General features: G+C 35.4%; 1 protein-coding gene across 1 annotated transcript in view; it reads left to right on the top strand.

Annotated features, from left to right (window-relative positions):
* The first annotated feature begins 1,259 nt into the window (after positions 1 to 1,259).
* Positions 1,260 to 15,417, top strand: part of LOC119832410 (epsin-2) — a 26,301-nt gene continuing 12,143 nt past the window's right edge. The window contains exons 1-3 of the mRNA XM_038356083.1: positions 1,260 to 1,465; positions 12,273 to 12,362; positions 14,040 to 14,331. Of these exons, the coding sequence (XP_038212011.1) occupies positions 12,294 to 12,362; positions 14,040 to 14,331 (361 nt within the window). The 5' untranslated portion in view covers positions 1,260 to 1,465; positions 12,273 to 12,293. The remainder of the gene's footprint in view (positions 1,466 to 12,272; positions 12,363 to 14,039; positions 14,332 to 15,417) is intronic.

The following is a 15,417-nucleotide window of genomic DNA, read 5'->3' as shown; positions in this document are numbered from 1 at the left end:
AACTCAAACTGTATGTATCAAATATATTATGTATCAAAGTACTCTGTGGTAATCATAGTATACAATACAATATACGATACTTTAAATAGTAATGAGTAAACTAGCTTGTAACAGCTAATGAGTAAACTCACAGGATAAACTCTGAATAAGAATGGATTAACTATCAAGTTAAAAGATTCATTTTGAAGAATCGACTCAGTATATTAATTAGGTATGTACTGTTCAACACGTATAGGTACGAATGTTGAATAGTACAAAAAACAGAACCGCGGCCCTTTTCGAAGTTAGTTAAAAATGAATACTACATTTGAAAATTATTACAAATCAGATTTATCTATAACATTATACAAGCTACTGAACTGGTGGTTCGCCTATCACCACCGTTCTTGAACGTTTGCAGAGGTACTGTGAATGCACTGCCCGCTTTTAAGGGGTAAGGGATAAGAAAGAAAGGATTGACAACTGGAAAGAAAGAAAGGACTGAGAAAGGTTAGAAAAAGAAAACGGGCCTCTGGCTGCCACACTCACAGTAAGAAACTCAGTAGCATTCTACTATTTTACGCTGGTCTTCTGTGGGGGTACTCTCCCAGTACGAGATGGCCCAATTCGTGTCGAAGCGTGCTCGGCTCCAACATTAAGAAAGATTATGAGGGACAAAGAATACAAAATTATTTAATTGCTGGTATTTAAGTATTGGCATTCATTTTTTTATTGTTTTTTGTCGTATTTTAAAAAAACCATAAAAAAAATCATGTCAATTATCGTACGATTAAGTTAAATTCAAATGTTCCTAGTTGTGTCGAATTGGATAAAAAGTCGACGTTGAGCGATGAAAAACTCGGTTCAGTTCATTCTTACCTCATTCGTTATAACGTAATATAACATTTTCCACCGGTTCGGAAAGTAATTTCTATCGATAAGCCGGCAAGAAACTCTGTGGTTGCTCTTTAAATAAGTTGTGTCCTAAACTGGAAAGATATATTTCTAACAATTTATTTCTAAACTGTTATAAAGCTCTCTCAAATAGGGACTCGCTTGACCTGCCACAGATAAAGCCAATAATACACATTTTTTTGAGTTCAAAAATAATTGTGTTTTTATTAAAAATGTCCTCCATTCGTAATTAGTTACGTTTGTTTTATTTTTTACGTAACTAATAGACGTAGATATTATTTTATTTTAATAGGAAAGATTTTTTCCCAATATTTATAAAAAATTACGGAACAAAGAGTCACCTTTTTGACCGGATGTTCTGTTGGAAGACATGTTGATTTGTCATGAAAGATTGAGAGGCGATTTTGTCAATTCGTCAAAAGTGTTTTGTTTAGAAAGATTTGTACAAAATTAAATAGTAAGTTTAGTGATAACGTGCTGTGTACCGTGATAATAGTATAATGTTTGATATATGTTTACTTAAATAAGTTTTATAAAAAGAAACTTTTTTTAGGACCTTCGTAGTTATTTGGTAAGTGTTGCGTTAATTTTTCCTGTCACTCTTTTTAAGTATTTATTCAACAGAGGCACAGTTTCGTGCACTATTACACGGACCTTCACCTCGTCTGATCGTATTTTTACAATGCATTCGCTAAGTTACGATATTTATGCCACGAAATGACGTAGCGGTAAACATGCAAGGAAATTAAATTTAGGCCGTGGTTATTCGTTTAGTGTCGTATTTGTTTGTGTATTTATGAACTGGATGGTTGTATTGTGACGTCAATTGTGTATGAGGTGAAAAATCTTAGTGTTAGTGGAGTTTGCGATATGATAAAAGTTTATCTATAACTGATAGCTATGATTTAGATTGGCTTTCCATTCTTAGTACGTACGTGTACATGACAATTTGTGAACTAAAAAAAAGTGCTTTGTGTTGTGTTTTTCCCTGATTTTTTTTTAAGTAAGTACTTAGCAATATAATAAAGTTTTTGTAAAGATGTTCATGTAATCTGTGTAAACTATGAAATGTCATTATTTTTTACATCAAACCCCTGTGATAGTTAAATCATACATAAATCTACAAAGCTTAATTCAATTAGGTACAAATTATCATTTCTAGATCTCTCTTATTTAATTAAATAATACATACCTAATTAGCACTTGTTCATGAAGATTAAAGAAACCAGAAATATTGTTCATTTTGTAATTAATGACTGCAATTGCTTTTGTCATTTACCTCAAATATCTTGATGTAATTATTTTTCTCCACAGATATCTGTATTGTAATTAGCATAAACTGTCTTAGTTGATCTTCCCATGTCAATAAATTGTTAAATCTATACTTATATCATTAAGCAGTAATGTTTGTGAGTTGTTGGGATTATCTCTGGACTGGTTGAACTGATTTTGATATATTTATACCATTCAAAAGCCAAATTATTTGTGAGTGACATAAACATTTTTTTTTCCTTGGGTTCACCCACAAGAAGCCAGGGAAAATGGCTGTTGTAAAATAAATATGCAATAACAAAATATTCAAACATAAAGTTTTAGTCGATAATGTGTATGATTCACCTTATTTTTCAGAGTTAATAAGCATTGTAAATATTGTATATACTTCCACATAGATTGTGTTTTTTTATCAAATGACTTATCAAACACTGATGTCTTCTTTCTATAAAGCAATATCTACAGTAAATAAAATGTATTTATTTCATGAAAATAATAGCCTTATTAAATGCTTATCAAAGTGCAGTAGATTCAAGAAATACAATTAAAAATCTTTCAGCTGTATGTAAGTCTAGCAAAACATTGAAACAGCTGAGTAGATGATAATAGGACTATCACAAGTAGATGTGATCAATAAAGAAACTAGCCTGTTTTTATTGTAGAAAAATTATCTTATTTAATGCTTTTAAAACTGGTACATCACCTGGACAAATTAAAATATTAGAATTTAATTGAGTATTTAATTTATATTTTTTTTTTCAAACAATCTTACAATGTATGCCTTCTTGGTGCGTTTTAATACATATCAATATACCTATTCAATATCATTCATGGTTATAATATGCAAACTTATTTATTGAGGTTATTTCATTGTCCGAAGGCCTAATTTTAATTAATATAACTTGATTAAGATATTATTAAAATTGCTAATTTATGGATTACTCAATACATAATACATTCCCTTTTGCATAACTGGCTTTAACATTAATGTAGTTCTTGATATGAGTGTGACACAAATTTATTTTGCATTTGAAGGTCTCTCGCTGGCAGAGCATTTGTTTGTCACAAACAATTATATTTCCTCTTCCTTTGTTTTTATTTTTATTGTGTTAAGATCTTGATAAATATCCTTTATTTCATTGCCAGTGAAGCATTTAGCTTTGTTATGTACTAGGGGTCCGTCCTGGCTTCACCCATGGTTTTAGTTTCACTAAGGACCTTCTTTGTGCCTTAACAGAAATTTTGAAGAAGTTAGCAGACTTGATGGAGTCCTTCTGGAGATTTCAGCAACACATTTGGCGATTGATTTTAATTTATATGAATAATTTTTTTTTGCTTACTTTTGTATCTTATTGTATCTAGTAGGGTACTTGTCGTGATTTTGACTCTATTTAGTTTATCAGAATGACTACCGCTTAAACGTTTTTCAGCTGATGTCAAAAAATTTTCATATTGGACTCTTGGCCTATTGCCCCAGCTTCAACTGTATTTTTTGTATTTGATATTTCATAACTTTTAACAGGGCGAATCGATGTTTATGATTCGTTTTTTATTTGGAAGCTGTTTTCACCCATGTGGCAAAAGAAAATTTGGTCTAATTCTAACAATTAGAAGGCAGTTTAGTTTTTTGTTATAATTATTATATTATTAACAAACAAACGTTAATATATTTGAATTCAATAAAACACGATAATTCCCGCTACACGTAGCAGATCACCAACTGTACACCACAACTCATCTGTCCTTATATGGATAACTCGGAAGTTCTAGACATGTTAGTTTTTATCGTGACGACGTCGGCTATCGCCATTGTTTGATAAGCAAAAGTATGCTTTTATGTATATATAGGCAGTAATCCGTGGGTTTGTTTGCGAGATCCATTAAAATTTTATTTGTAACATACATATACACACTTAGAAATTGTCAATGCAGATAAGGTAAATCCCTCTTATCCTCTAGAGGATAAGTTTACGAATCGATTAAAAAGAGTATTTTATACTTTCATATTTGTATTAATATATTCAATAAACTGTATATTTATTGCAGCTACGAAAAGCTATGTTAACAGTCTATTTTAAGATTCCACAAAAGGTGCAAGGTTGCGTTTATACCTTATCTATAAATGTCAGGCCTATCGCCCCAGTGAGTAAATAACAACCCTTATAAAATTAACGTAACCGTAACCTAGGCTACCTGTGCGTAAACGTTACAGCTATAATGGATCGGCTATACAGAGCTTACACGTATATAGAATGGTATGTTATCATTTTGAGCCAATGAAAATATCTAAGAGACTTTCCCATCCTTTATTTAATCTTGGTCTCATCAAATTCAACTTAACACGTTCATGTGTTTCGCAAGTGTTTATGAATTGTCACTTTTTTGCAACCAACATAAATTTGGTATGTAATTTTTATCTTGAAACTCGATAGACTATAAATTTTTGAATTTACAATTGTACATGTCTGTGCCAGAAGTGGCAGTCGTATTGGGTAGTCGTAGAAACCAGAGCCTCCTCGTCATCTTCTGTGTCATAAGACATTCCTAAAGTATGCTATAGTATCAGTTGTATGAGGAGAGATAGATGTTTGTTAGTCTTTAATCTAAAACAGCAGGAACTGAGCCAAGTAACTTTAGCACACTAGTGAAGTTAACCATTGGTTAACAATTCACTTTGTACGCTCAATGTCCACGTAGTATATTTTTTATGATAATACGGAAGACAGGAAACTCCGTTTTTACCCTGAAGCTTGTGACGATCGATTTCCATTTATATTTAGTGTTTTCCTTCCTACCCGCGTGATACTGTTTTGTCGACAACTCCGGGTGGCCTTGCGGAGGTCGTTGGTTGCGTAATTATGTTAAACGAGTGCTAGGTAATATCGTCATGACCTGTTTCATTAAATGCATTTTGTATCTTTAAATGGTCGAGGTTTATAGTAAATTATTGGAAGGGTAGGTCAGGCGCTTAGACTTTAAGGAAGGTTGAATTCGGACCTCGGATGGTATTGATATTAAAGCGAAGAAGAAGTGATACGCTAATAAAGTCTATGCATTATGATCATCCATCAGTAGCATACTTGAATATGAAAGCGACTGTCTAAGGCTTTTTTTTTTACCATGCATGCTCTATAAGGTATTAGGTTTGATTTGCTGGATTCTTCTATATAAGTAGAACAATCTGGTATATGAACAAGCTCAAATCTGATTAAAACAATCTAGTAAGTTCTTTCGTCTCAAATTTATATTTTTCTATTATTTTTTTCGCATAGCAATTTCCTACAAAAGTAGAACTTTAAGAAATATATTAAGTGGCAGTAGTTTTGAAGAAACTGTGTAGCTTATTATCATTATTATTTCTATGTATATAAACACTAATTCCAAAATTATATACAGTATAAACTCTTATTATGAATTATCGCCTATGGTACAACTTTAGCCTATAGAACTCAGGGTTCCCGCACCTATCCAACGGTGAAAGAATTTTTGCAATCGGTCCAGTAGGTCTAGACTAGAGATTTGCGCATTCAAACAAAAAACAAATAATATACAAATAAACAAACTCTTTAGCTTTATAAAATCACTATAGATAAGAAATAAACAGCACACAGTTCGTGTAAACAAAAATGAATCAATATCTAAAATTAGCACTTTCCAAATATTATTGATATAAAAATGCGAAATATTTTATCTGCAATGTTGGGTTATAAAATATGATTAATATTCGCGGTAGCATGAGTCAGATGTTCAGGATCCGAGGCGTTTCACAAGAAACTAGTGTGGTTTTCCCGTGCTGACAGTTTGCATACAAAACTGATGGGGATACACTTAATTTTCAGAATAATGACTTGATCATATCAATAACCAACTGCGCCCCGCGGTTTCACCCGCGTAAGTCTGTATCCCGTAGGAATATCGGGATAAAAAGTTGTCTATATGTTATTCCAGTTGTCCAGCTGTACACGTATTTATTGCAATCGGTTCAGTAGTTTTTAGGTGAAAGATTGACAAGCTCACACACAGCTTTACAAACTTTCGCATTTATAATATTAGTAGGATAGGATTATACTCGGTAATTTCTTGGCCCGTCATAATACTTTGCACACATCACGTAAATAACCTAACCTAACCTAGTCTAAACCTAACCACACTAATAGATATCTACTATTGATTTTCCTTCCAAAAAGTGGTGCCTTAATTGTGGTTAAAATGATATTTTTAAGATAAATAACATAATATGTAATAATATGAATAAAAATGCTTTGACGATGCCCAAACCTACAAATGTCATAGTTCCCCAGTAATGTGTACCAAAAATGCTTAGATTGTGCGATAGGTAGGATGTTGTAGGTTTATGGGCACGGAACGTTCGCTCTGATAAATGCGTTGATAATACATATTTATATGGTTTATAAAGCGAATATTTTCCAGCTTGAATAAAACGATTTTTTTTAACAAAAATCGATACCGCCTGCAATGGGACCACATGAGAGGCACACTTTCAAATAAAAATAGGTATCGCCAAAATCGCTTCACCCAGTAAAAAGCTATGAGGGTAACAAAAATACAGTCGCCTTGATGACTTCCTCCATTTTTTTCATGTCGGTTGAAAAGCTCCGTAAACAGCTCTGTCTGTTGCTTCAAACGAACGAGAGATATCAACGGGATTCCGATGTCTTTGCCTTTAAAAATACTCGTGTTTGTTTATTATCTGCTTTGATAAACTAAAACTGGCGATATGATAATGTTATGCACGACGCAAACAAGGCACAGGATAATTATCATTATGCTAAGCGAAACGACCTCTATTGCGTGGGCCGTTCTTCATAAATTCGTTTGCGCCGACCTCAGTGGAACGGTTAATGTGACATTGCTGCAGAATGGGCTAGTCCTTACCAGAAATAGACATTTCTCGGCGTGAAGGTTTGCCAGCCGGTCAGTAGTCTTTCTTAGCTATATCTTGGGTGCCCCGGCGCCGTCGGAGTGGGGGGTACCTTTCTGGAAACAGCGGATGAATCTGACTTAAAATCATTGCAATTTGATCAGCCGTTCATGGGTTATGTATTGTGGTTGTGGCATGTGACATATATAACACAATTATCCTTATCATTCTATTAATATTATTTCCTTTTATTAATCTATTAATATTAACGCGAAACGTAAGAATGATAAGTGAATGTGGATGTATGCTTGCTTTTCTTTGATGCGAAAACCTATGGTCATTTTATTGATGACACTTAACAGTGATGGAGCTTGGGTACCACAATAACACATTAAGCTGTAGAAATACTTGCTTTTGTCCGTGGGTTCGTCCTCGAAAATGCATCGCTTGAAATCAATCCACTATTTTCAGAGATTAGCGTCTTAAAACAAATAAACTTATACTACTCCTTTATATAGTACTAGCTGCGCCACGCGGTTTCACCCGCGTAAGTCCGTATCCCGTAGGAATATCGGGATAAAAAGTTGCTTATATGTTATTCCAGTTGCCCAGCTGTCTACGTACCAAATTTCATTGCAATCGGTTCAGTAGATTTTGCGTGAAAGAGCAACAAACACACACATCCTTACAAACTTTCGCATTTATAATATTAGTAGGATAGTAGGATAGGATAGGATTTTTTATCGTGATTTTTGACATCATCTTTGGATAAGTGAGTTTGCCAATAAATAAAGAAGGATAAAGTTTATATTACTTTCTTGAGAGTAATAAATCCCATAAAATTAACATAAAAGAAACAGGCCAACCGTTCTGAGTTATTAATAGCTAAGATTTATTTTATATATTAAGAAGAGTTTACAGTTTGTTTGTAATAGATGAGCTCTCAGCGCTTTTAGTAATACCTTTATCATTAGATTAGCTTAGCTTAATAAAACAGCTTATGTTTCTAAGATGTATGATAACAAGAACTATGAACTTCTTATGTAACAACCGTTTCGAAAAAGTTATTTGTACCGAGATTTCGATATTCGCCCAATAAGTGTTAATATTATTCAAATGATGAAATCTTTTTCTCACTTCAACGCAGAACTATACTCTCATCGTTTTGTGTTTGAAATATATTGGTCTATATATAATTTATACTTGATTTTCGAACTGTTTTTTTCTGATTTAAATTCGAATTAATTTATTTGTTACATGTATTTTTCAACCAACTTCAAAAAAAGGCAGTTTAGTTTTTGGTTGAAAATGAGTTATTTTTTTTGTGTGTCGTAATAAAATGTTTCTCATTTCGTTTAAATAGTCATACATCACCTATCGCCATTAGCGAATAGGAAGATATAGCGACAGCGCGCGACCGGACGCGTTCCGCCAGTTCAATACCCCCTATCTTCCTAACATATGATCGCGGTCGCCGAACCGCGCCACCCGATACGATTCGGCGATTATTGCACGCCAGCGGGCCGCCCCGGCTTCGCCCGTGGTACATATGCGGCCCGTGTCACTCGGTGGATAGGCTTTCTGTGTGAAAACTTTATAAACATACATACGAAAATAAAAATGTTTGCTCTTTTTAAATAGTTAGATATAGATAAATATTTCACATGTATGTATGTTTATATGTGAATAGTATTATTTGCAATATATGTGGTAAAAATATAGCCTATGCCACTCAGTGACGATGTAGCTTGCTAATGGTGTAAGAATTTTTTACATTGGCCTTTCACTTTTTGCGTAAAAACGTTACAAACATACAAAAGTTTCTTCCTTATAATATTAGTGTAGATGAGCAATGTAGAATAAACAGCTCTCGTGTATGTTTATTTGTATTTGGATGTTGCGTTGTTGTATTTGTTACGTTGCCATGGCAACGACTTGGTCCACTGCTACCACGACTATGAATACAGATACTAATTATCTGTTATCACTTTACCGTTCAACAGCCTTGGCTTCGCCTCGCCTGTCTGCTATAAACATTGGTCTGACGTCATTCATGCTGAAAGCCACACGGAGATAGCTCTAAGAGTGTCGTGACTTGCTATTTTCAATGTAGCAGCCATATTGTTTGCAAGTGGCTCTCTTTTAATTATTTTTGTATAAAAGTATGTATTTGATAGCTATATAACTGAAAAAAAATAAGGATAATGTTATTTTACGAAGGCAAATACTCCGTACCTTTATATATTGAGAAACGATTAACCCCTTTCTTTGTGGAACATTTGTCTACTATGAATAGAGGACGATTAGTGGTAGATAAATGTTATATGTATAATAATTCATTAATGTTGTATTATAAAACTTAAGATTAGTAGGAATTAATCTTATGAATGCGAAAGTTGGTAAGAATCTATATTGATATGTTTGTTACTCTTTCACGCGTAAACAGCTGAGCTGAGGTCTAGATTTGTTTAACCGGTACCAAGCGAGAGCCGCCCTGGGCTCCAGTAGTTTGGCTATAATTTATGTCTATGCAAATAACATATTAATAAACCTTCTTAAAATTTTAGGTGCTCTGCAAAAATTATGTGACCTTTGACCTCAAGTGACGTTATAAACCGGTTGTCCCATAAATATCGAAGAACACAAAATAAGTGTTTATTTAGTTTTATAAATTAACACAATATATACAAATTGTGTGCTCGCACGAACGCAAAGTTTTGCTTAGCCTTGGTAAACCGTACCGCATCTATTTAAGATGAAACCGTTACGCTGTGACGCTCCGTTTGGCAATATGCAGCCTTTGGAAGTGAAGCTATAAAAGGCTATTTGAATTTGATTTCGAAATATTCATAGAACTCAGAAAAGTATGCTATTTTTAATATTAGATGATATGATTATGTATATCTAACTGTGCCCCGCGGTTTCACCCGCGTATGACTGTATCCCGTAGGAATATCAGGATAGAAAGCCTGCCTATGTGTTATTCCAGTTGTCCAGCTATCTACGTTCCAAATTTCATTGCAATCGGTTCAGTAATTGTTGCGTGAAAGAGTGAAAAACATACACATACACATAAATCAATCCTCACAAACTTTCGCATTTATAATATTAGCAGAAAGGATAGGACAGGATTGTTCATTGATACGGTCATAGAATCGTCCAGCCGTTTCAGATAATAGCCGCAACGAATTGACAGATGGAGTGTGTTTAATTTATTATAATTACCTCTTTCAACGCTGACTCGCAGAACTCGACTTTTAAAAGTTTTTAATTTATATCGTATAGTTAATCTCTGCGAAGGCTCAGACGAAATGCTATTCAAAGTTTCGTTTCAACCATGAATTTGTATGAAATAATCCACTTCGTATCATGAGCACCAGAGATCTATCTGAGATATATACTGCCTAACCTAATATGCGATTAGTTATATAACCCGGTACATGAACATGCGATAACATTCACTTGCCAACAGCCGGGCCGGCGGAGGAGGGCTTCCTCCCACTGCAGCGGCGCTCGTAACTCGTAAGCATGTAGAAGGCTGCAGGCTGCAATGTTGCGTAAGCGCACTGCTGATGGCTGCGGATTTGTTCGTGCGACCTTTAGTAAAGCTTTAACAGTCTCAAGCAAGTGGAAATTATAGCCCAGCTGTTAATCTAATGTGTAATAAATGATGAGCTGAGCTTTTATCGGGTTATCGGTATACTACTAATATTATGAAAGTGAAAGTTTGTAAGTGTGGATGTTTGTTACTCTTTCACGTGAAAACAGCTCATCGTATCTGTATGAATTTTAGTATAGAGGTAGATTTATGGATTAGCACATAGGTTACTTTTAATCCGGGTACCACGCACGTGGCGTCGCGGGTTGCAGCTAGTCTTCTATATTTTAATACATATTATTGGCTTGTCTCTTCGTATGTATGTCTTTAAATGAGGAGGCCCGAGGCCCGTTTCCTATCCCTCACCCTTGCTAGGCCATTCCTTCTTTCCTGTGGACAATCCTTTCCTTTTCTCTTACACCTTCCCTTTATCCGCTATGATATAAGACAAATAAAAAAAAGCAGTGGCAGTCGTGGGACTGCCGATAGAAGTGAAAACTGAAACTATTAAGTTGAGAGTAATTAAAACTATATGCTAAAATTATATGAAATTTTTTATAGCTATAGATATACTATTATCATTAGCATGTCGGTGACGCGAACCGAGGATTTTACCCTCTACCAAAACGCTCAACGCGCCTAAAAAAGTTTTCACTTCAATAAATAGTGCTACATAGCAATGGGAAGCGGGTGATACTTAATAAAAAGGAATCCCGTGTTGGTGATTTCGATTTAAACATTTTATAGAGAGCGTCATCAAGGACAGAGTCAGTCAAACGAAATATATTATATTTAAAATGTATTAATCTATGCAAAAACACCTTTTAATAACCTTCACACAACTAAAACAATACACATCGGATGGCATTGTATCATGAGCGCAAACGGCGATAGTACAATAGAGTTATCTTATCTGTGCAATTCAAAAGCGTTTCGAAGAACATTGGTCGCGCGGGTCAATAGCACTGTAAAAAATTAATTTTATCTAAGCGTAGACGGACGCCATGAGCACCCCGATGGCGCGCTGGCGTGTCTTTGTCTAAAGCGACTTTCGAAGAGAGAGAGAGAGAGAGAGAGAGAGAGGTTTTATTTGCATCCACCGATAGGACAATGCAATTATATTAATAAGTGATAGAAAGTACTCTAGCAAACGAATACGATTAAATTCTGGGATGCTTTCAGTTCTCTAATCTCAATCAATCGATACAACATTTCTTCATATATGAACGACTAGCTGTGTCCCGCGGTTTCAACCGCCTAAGTCCATATCCCGTTGGAATATCGGGATAAAACATTGCCTATATGTTATTCCAGTTGTTCAGCTGTCTACGTACCAAATTTCTTTGCAATCGGTTCTGTAGTTTTTGCGTGAAAGAGTATCAAATACACACACATCCTTACAAACTTTTGCATTTATAGTATTAGGATTAAGTAGGATAGGATATAGTTTTTTACAATTACCAATATAAATATTACAAAAAAAAAATGCCAAAGCTGTGTCTGTCTGTATGTACAAACAACTAAACAAGTCAAATAGGAAGTTAATTAAGCTACAACTATTGTCAACTACGGGTATCGGTGAGCCAACAGCAGTGGTTGTTAACTAGTTACCGTGTATTGTTCCAGAATTCCCTTCACGGGGACGAAATGCAAGTAAACGTGGCGGGGCTAAGGAGAAATATCAAGAACCTTGCGCACAACTACTCTGATGCTCAGGTGAGGGGTAACGCCGCTTTTTATCGCGTGGTGACTCGACAATTTCCGAGATATGACGTAAATACATTAAGTCGTCCGTGTAAATGCTGGCTAAGCTGTGTCCTGTGCCGATTAATTTGAGGCGATTACGAGTTAATACTGCGCATGAGGCGTCAATGCGATATTATATTAATTAAGCCAAGATTTGAAATTCCTCCGGCTTCCAGCTGGCTTAAATCTAATACTAATAAGAACATAAGTTTTGTACAGGGAGCTGTTATTCTTCGACACAAATTAGTGTTCAGCTAGTCTAGTTATTAACAACATTGGTGGATTAGTTTTTACACCATATACGTTCTTTTAGAATATATTTTTATTACTCACTACAATAACTACATGTTACATTGATAGTCTGGTTGTTTACCCCCTAAGTTACACGACCACACCTCCGCGTTCCCGCATAATATAAATATAAATCTCATTCCGCCAGTGAACGATGGCTATAAACACATGGCGCGATTAAACGGACAGCGGAAGTATGCATCAATTGAGTTATGAAGATGCCAGATCCTCTTCCTACAGGCTCGATGAATACCAAATAAGTGGGGCTATTGAGATGCGAATAGCGTTATCGTTGCGGAAGGAACCCTCGACCTTGTGTCGGTTATTTGGTACAAGAAATCTTGCCGGAGTATGCGAATATATTTGGTGTCGTCTTCAGGTTGTAATGGGTATCCCCATTACAACCTGAAGACGACACTAAGGCTTTTGAAATGTAACTTGCCTTCTGTTTTAAGGCGTTATTGACGGGTCGTTGGTTGGGGTTTTGTGACAAGCAACAGATGGTGGTGTTATTGTATGAACTTCCCTCTGTATATTATGAGAATTCGTAAAAGTGTTAACGTTTTCGTAATATTGTTATTCTGTCACAAACGTTTAAGTAAACTAGGTTATATTTTTTATGTATTCTAATCAGTAGGAAGTTTTTGGCGGGTTGAATATTACCATAACTTGTCATATTCCAATATTTCTTAATACAGTAGTAGATACCTAGACGTATAAAAATTGAAAACGTCTATTCCGAGTACACTAAAAAATACATTAGAGCAAGGTAGTGCAATGGTAGAGATTTGCTAGATAGAAGTGGATTGGAAAACTAAACTAGTTAAATTAGACAAGTAACGTACGCTAACACCCGCGGCAAAGGTATTCGCCCTTGGACTAATCCGTAACATTCTTATACAACCAACACGGAACACCGTCTGAATGCTAATTAGAAATTTCACCAAGCACATGGATTCTATAGTCGCACAGCCTTGGTAATGGAGCAAATATTTAAGAAACATTAATTAATATTACAGTCAAGGGCACAATTTCTAATCCGCAATACTTTCTATTCCATACGGAACTTACTGTTATGTTTCAAATGTCATCAATTCTCTAGCGGCAAATTCAATTTAAGTTCGAAGAATTCTCAAAAATAAGTTGCCTATGTACCCATATGTGCCCTAAAAGCATGAATTGAGATCCGTTCTTAAAAACTGATATATTATGCGCAAAAAATACTACACATAGGTACATAAGGTATTTATTCTCCATTCTTTAGAAAGCGCGTGGCTCGTATGCGACTTCAACACTACGTGCAATATGAATCCTTACAGTTTGATGTTTTTCATACGCTTAACCATACTATTGCAGGTAAAAGTGCGCGAAGCAACATCGAACGACCCATGGGGCCCATCCAGCACACTGATGGCGGAGATCGCCGACCTCACGTACAACGTGATGGCGTTCACGGAGATCATGCAGATGATATGGAAGCGGCTGAACGACCACGGCAAGAACTGGCGGCACGTGTACAAGGCGCTGGTGCTCATGGAGTACCTCATCAAGACGGGCAGTGAGAAGGTGGCGATGCAGTGCAAGGAGAACATATTCGCGATACACACGCTGAAAGACTTCCAGTACATGGAGGAGGGGAAGGACCAAGGTTTGTGTGGCTTTGTCTACGATAATTTTTGGGATTTTATACATTTATTTCAAGAAACATGAAACTAGTAGAGTAAGCAGATTTAAAATAACTTAAAAGGCACATTGGTGTGTACAATGTGGTGAGGTGGACTGATGTCTCGAAATTTGAGCCAGATGTCTCATAAATATAAGCGAACTTCATTCTTCATCACGATAAAAAGTAAACAATTATGATACCAACAACGTACATACATAGATAATGTGACAGCTAGACCCTAAAGAAACACTGATTAGTTTAAAATGATACATGGGAAAGAAACACAAAAAACAAATGAAATTTAACTGATTATATTTTACATTTCAAACCATAATCAGTATTCTGCCTTCTTGCTCATTTGCCTTTAGCAAGAATAGAGTAACTTATTTCGATTGATTTGTAGTTCTGGAAAGTTTGTATAAAGAACACTAGATGCGCCCCGCGGTTTCACCCGCGTAAGTCCGTATCCTGTAGGAATATCGGGTTAAGTAGTTTTTGCGTGAAAGAGCAACAAACACACACATCCTTACAAACTTTCGCATTTATAGTATTAGTAGGATTAGTGGGATTGTTAAGGGCAATGGTGCTCTCCCAAAATGATCCGTAGAACCGTCCGATATCTCGGTAAGATCCAACGTGTCGCATAAACAAGTCGATTGAAACACATGCAGGTCTTCGCGCCATGTCTAATCGAATTAACGTATCGATTCCTGCCGCTGATATCAATTACTGTAATGAATTACTTGCCGTCTCCAATTTCTCACATGTTTGGCCCGACCGAAGATTATCTGAGAAATATTTGTAGTTGTAACGGCTAATGCGGATTTCATCAAAGAAGGATTAGCGCTAAATGACTAAACGTGGGCGTATTCTTTATCTAAATATAATCTGTTTCCCATTATTGTATACATGAATTAGTAATATATGTTGCTAATTGTAAAAAAATGGGCGTAGTAGTTTCGGGAGATCGGGGTGGACGCTTGTTTTAAATTAATAGTACGAGATCCGGCCGCGTGATTTATACGTTCATATGTTTGATTAATAATACATAATTTTTATCGATATTTA

This window comes from Zerene cesonia, chromosome 15, assembly GCF_012273895.1.
Source record: "Zerene cesonia ecotype Mississippi chromosome 15, Zerene_cesonia_1.1, whole genome shotgun sequence".
NCBI lineage: Eukaryota > Metazoa > Arthropoda > Insecta > Lepidoptera > Pieridae > Zerene > Zerene cesonia.
Note: the sequence above shows the minus strand (reverse complement) of the source record. Positions and strands in the feature narration are given on the sequence as shown.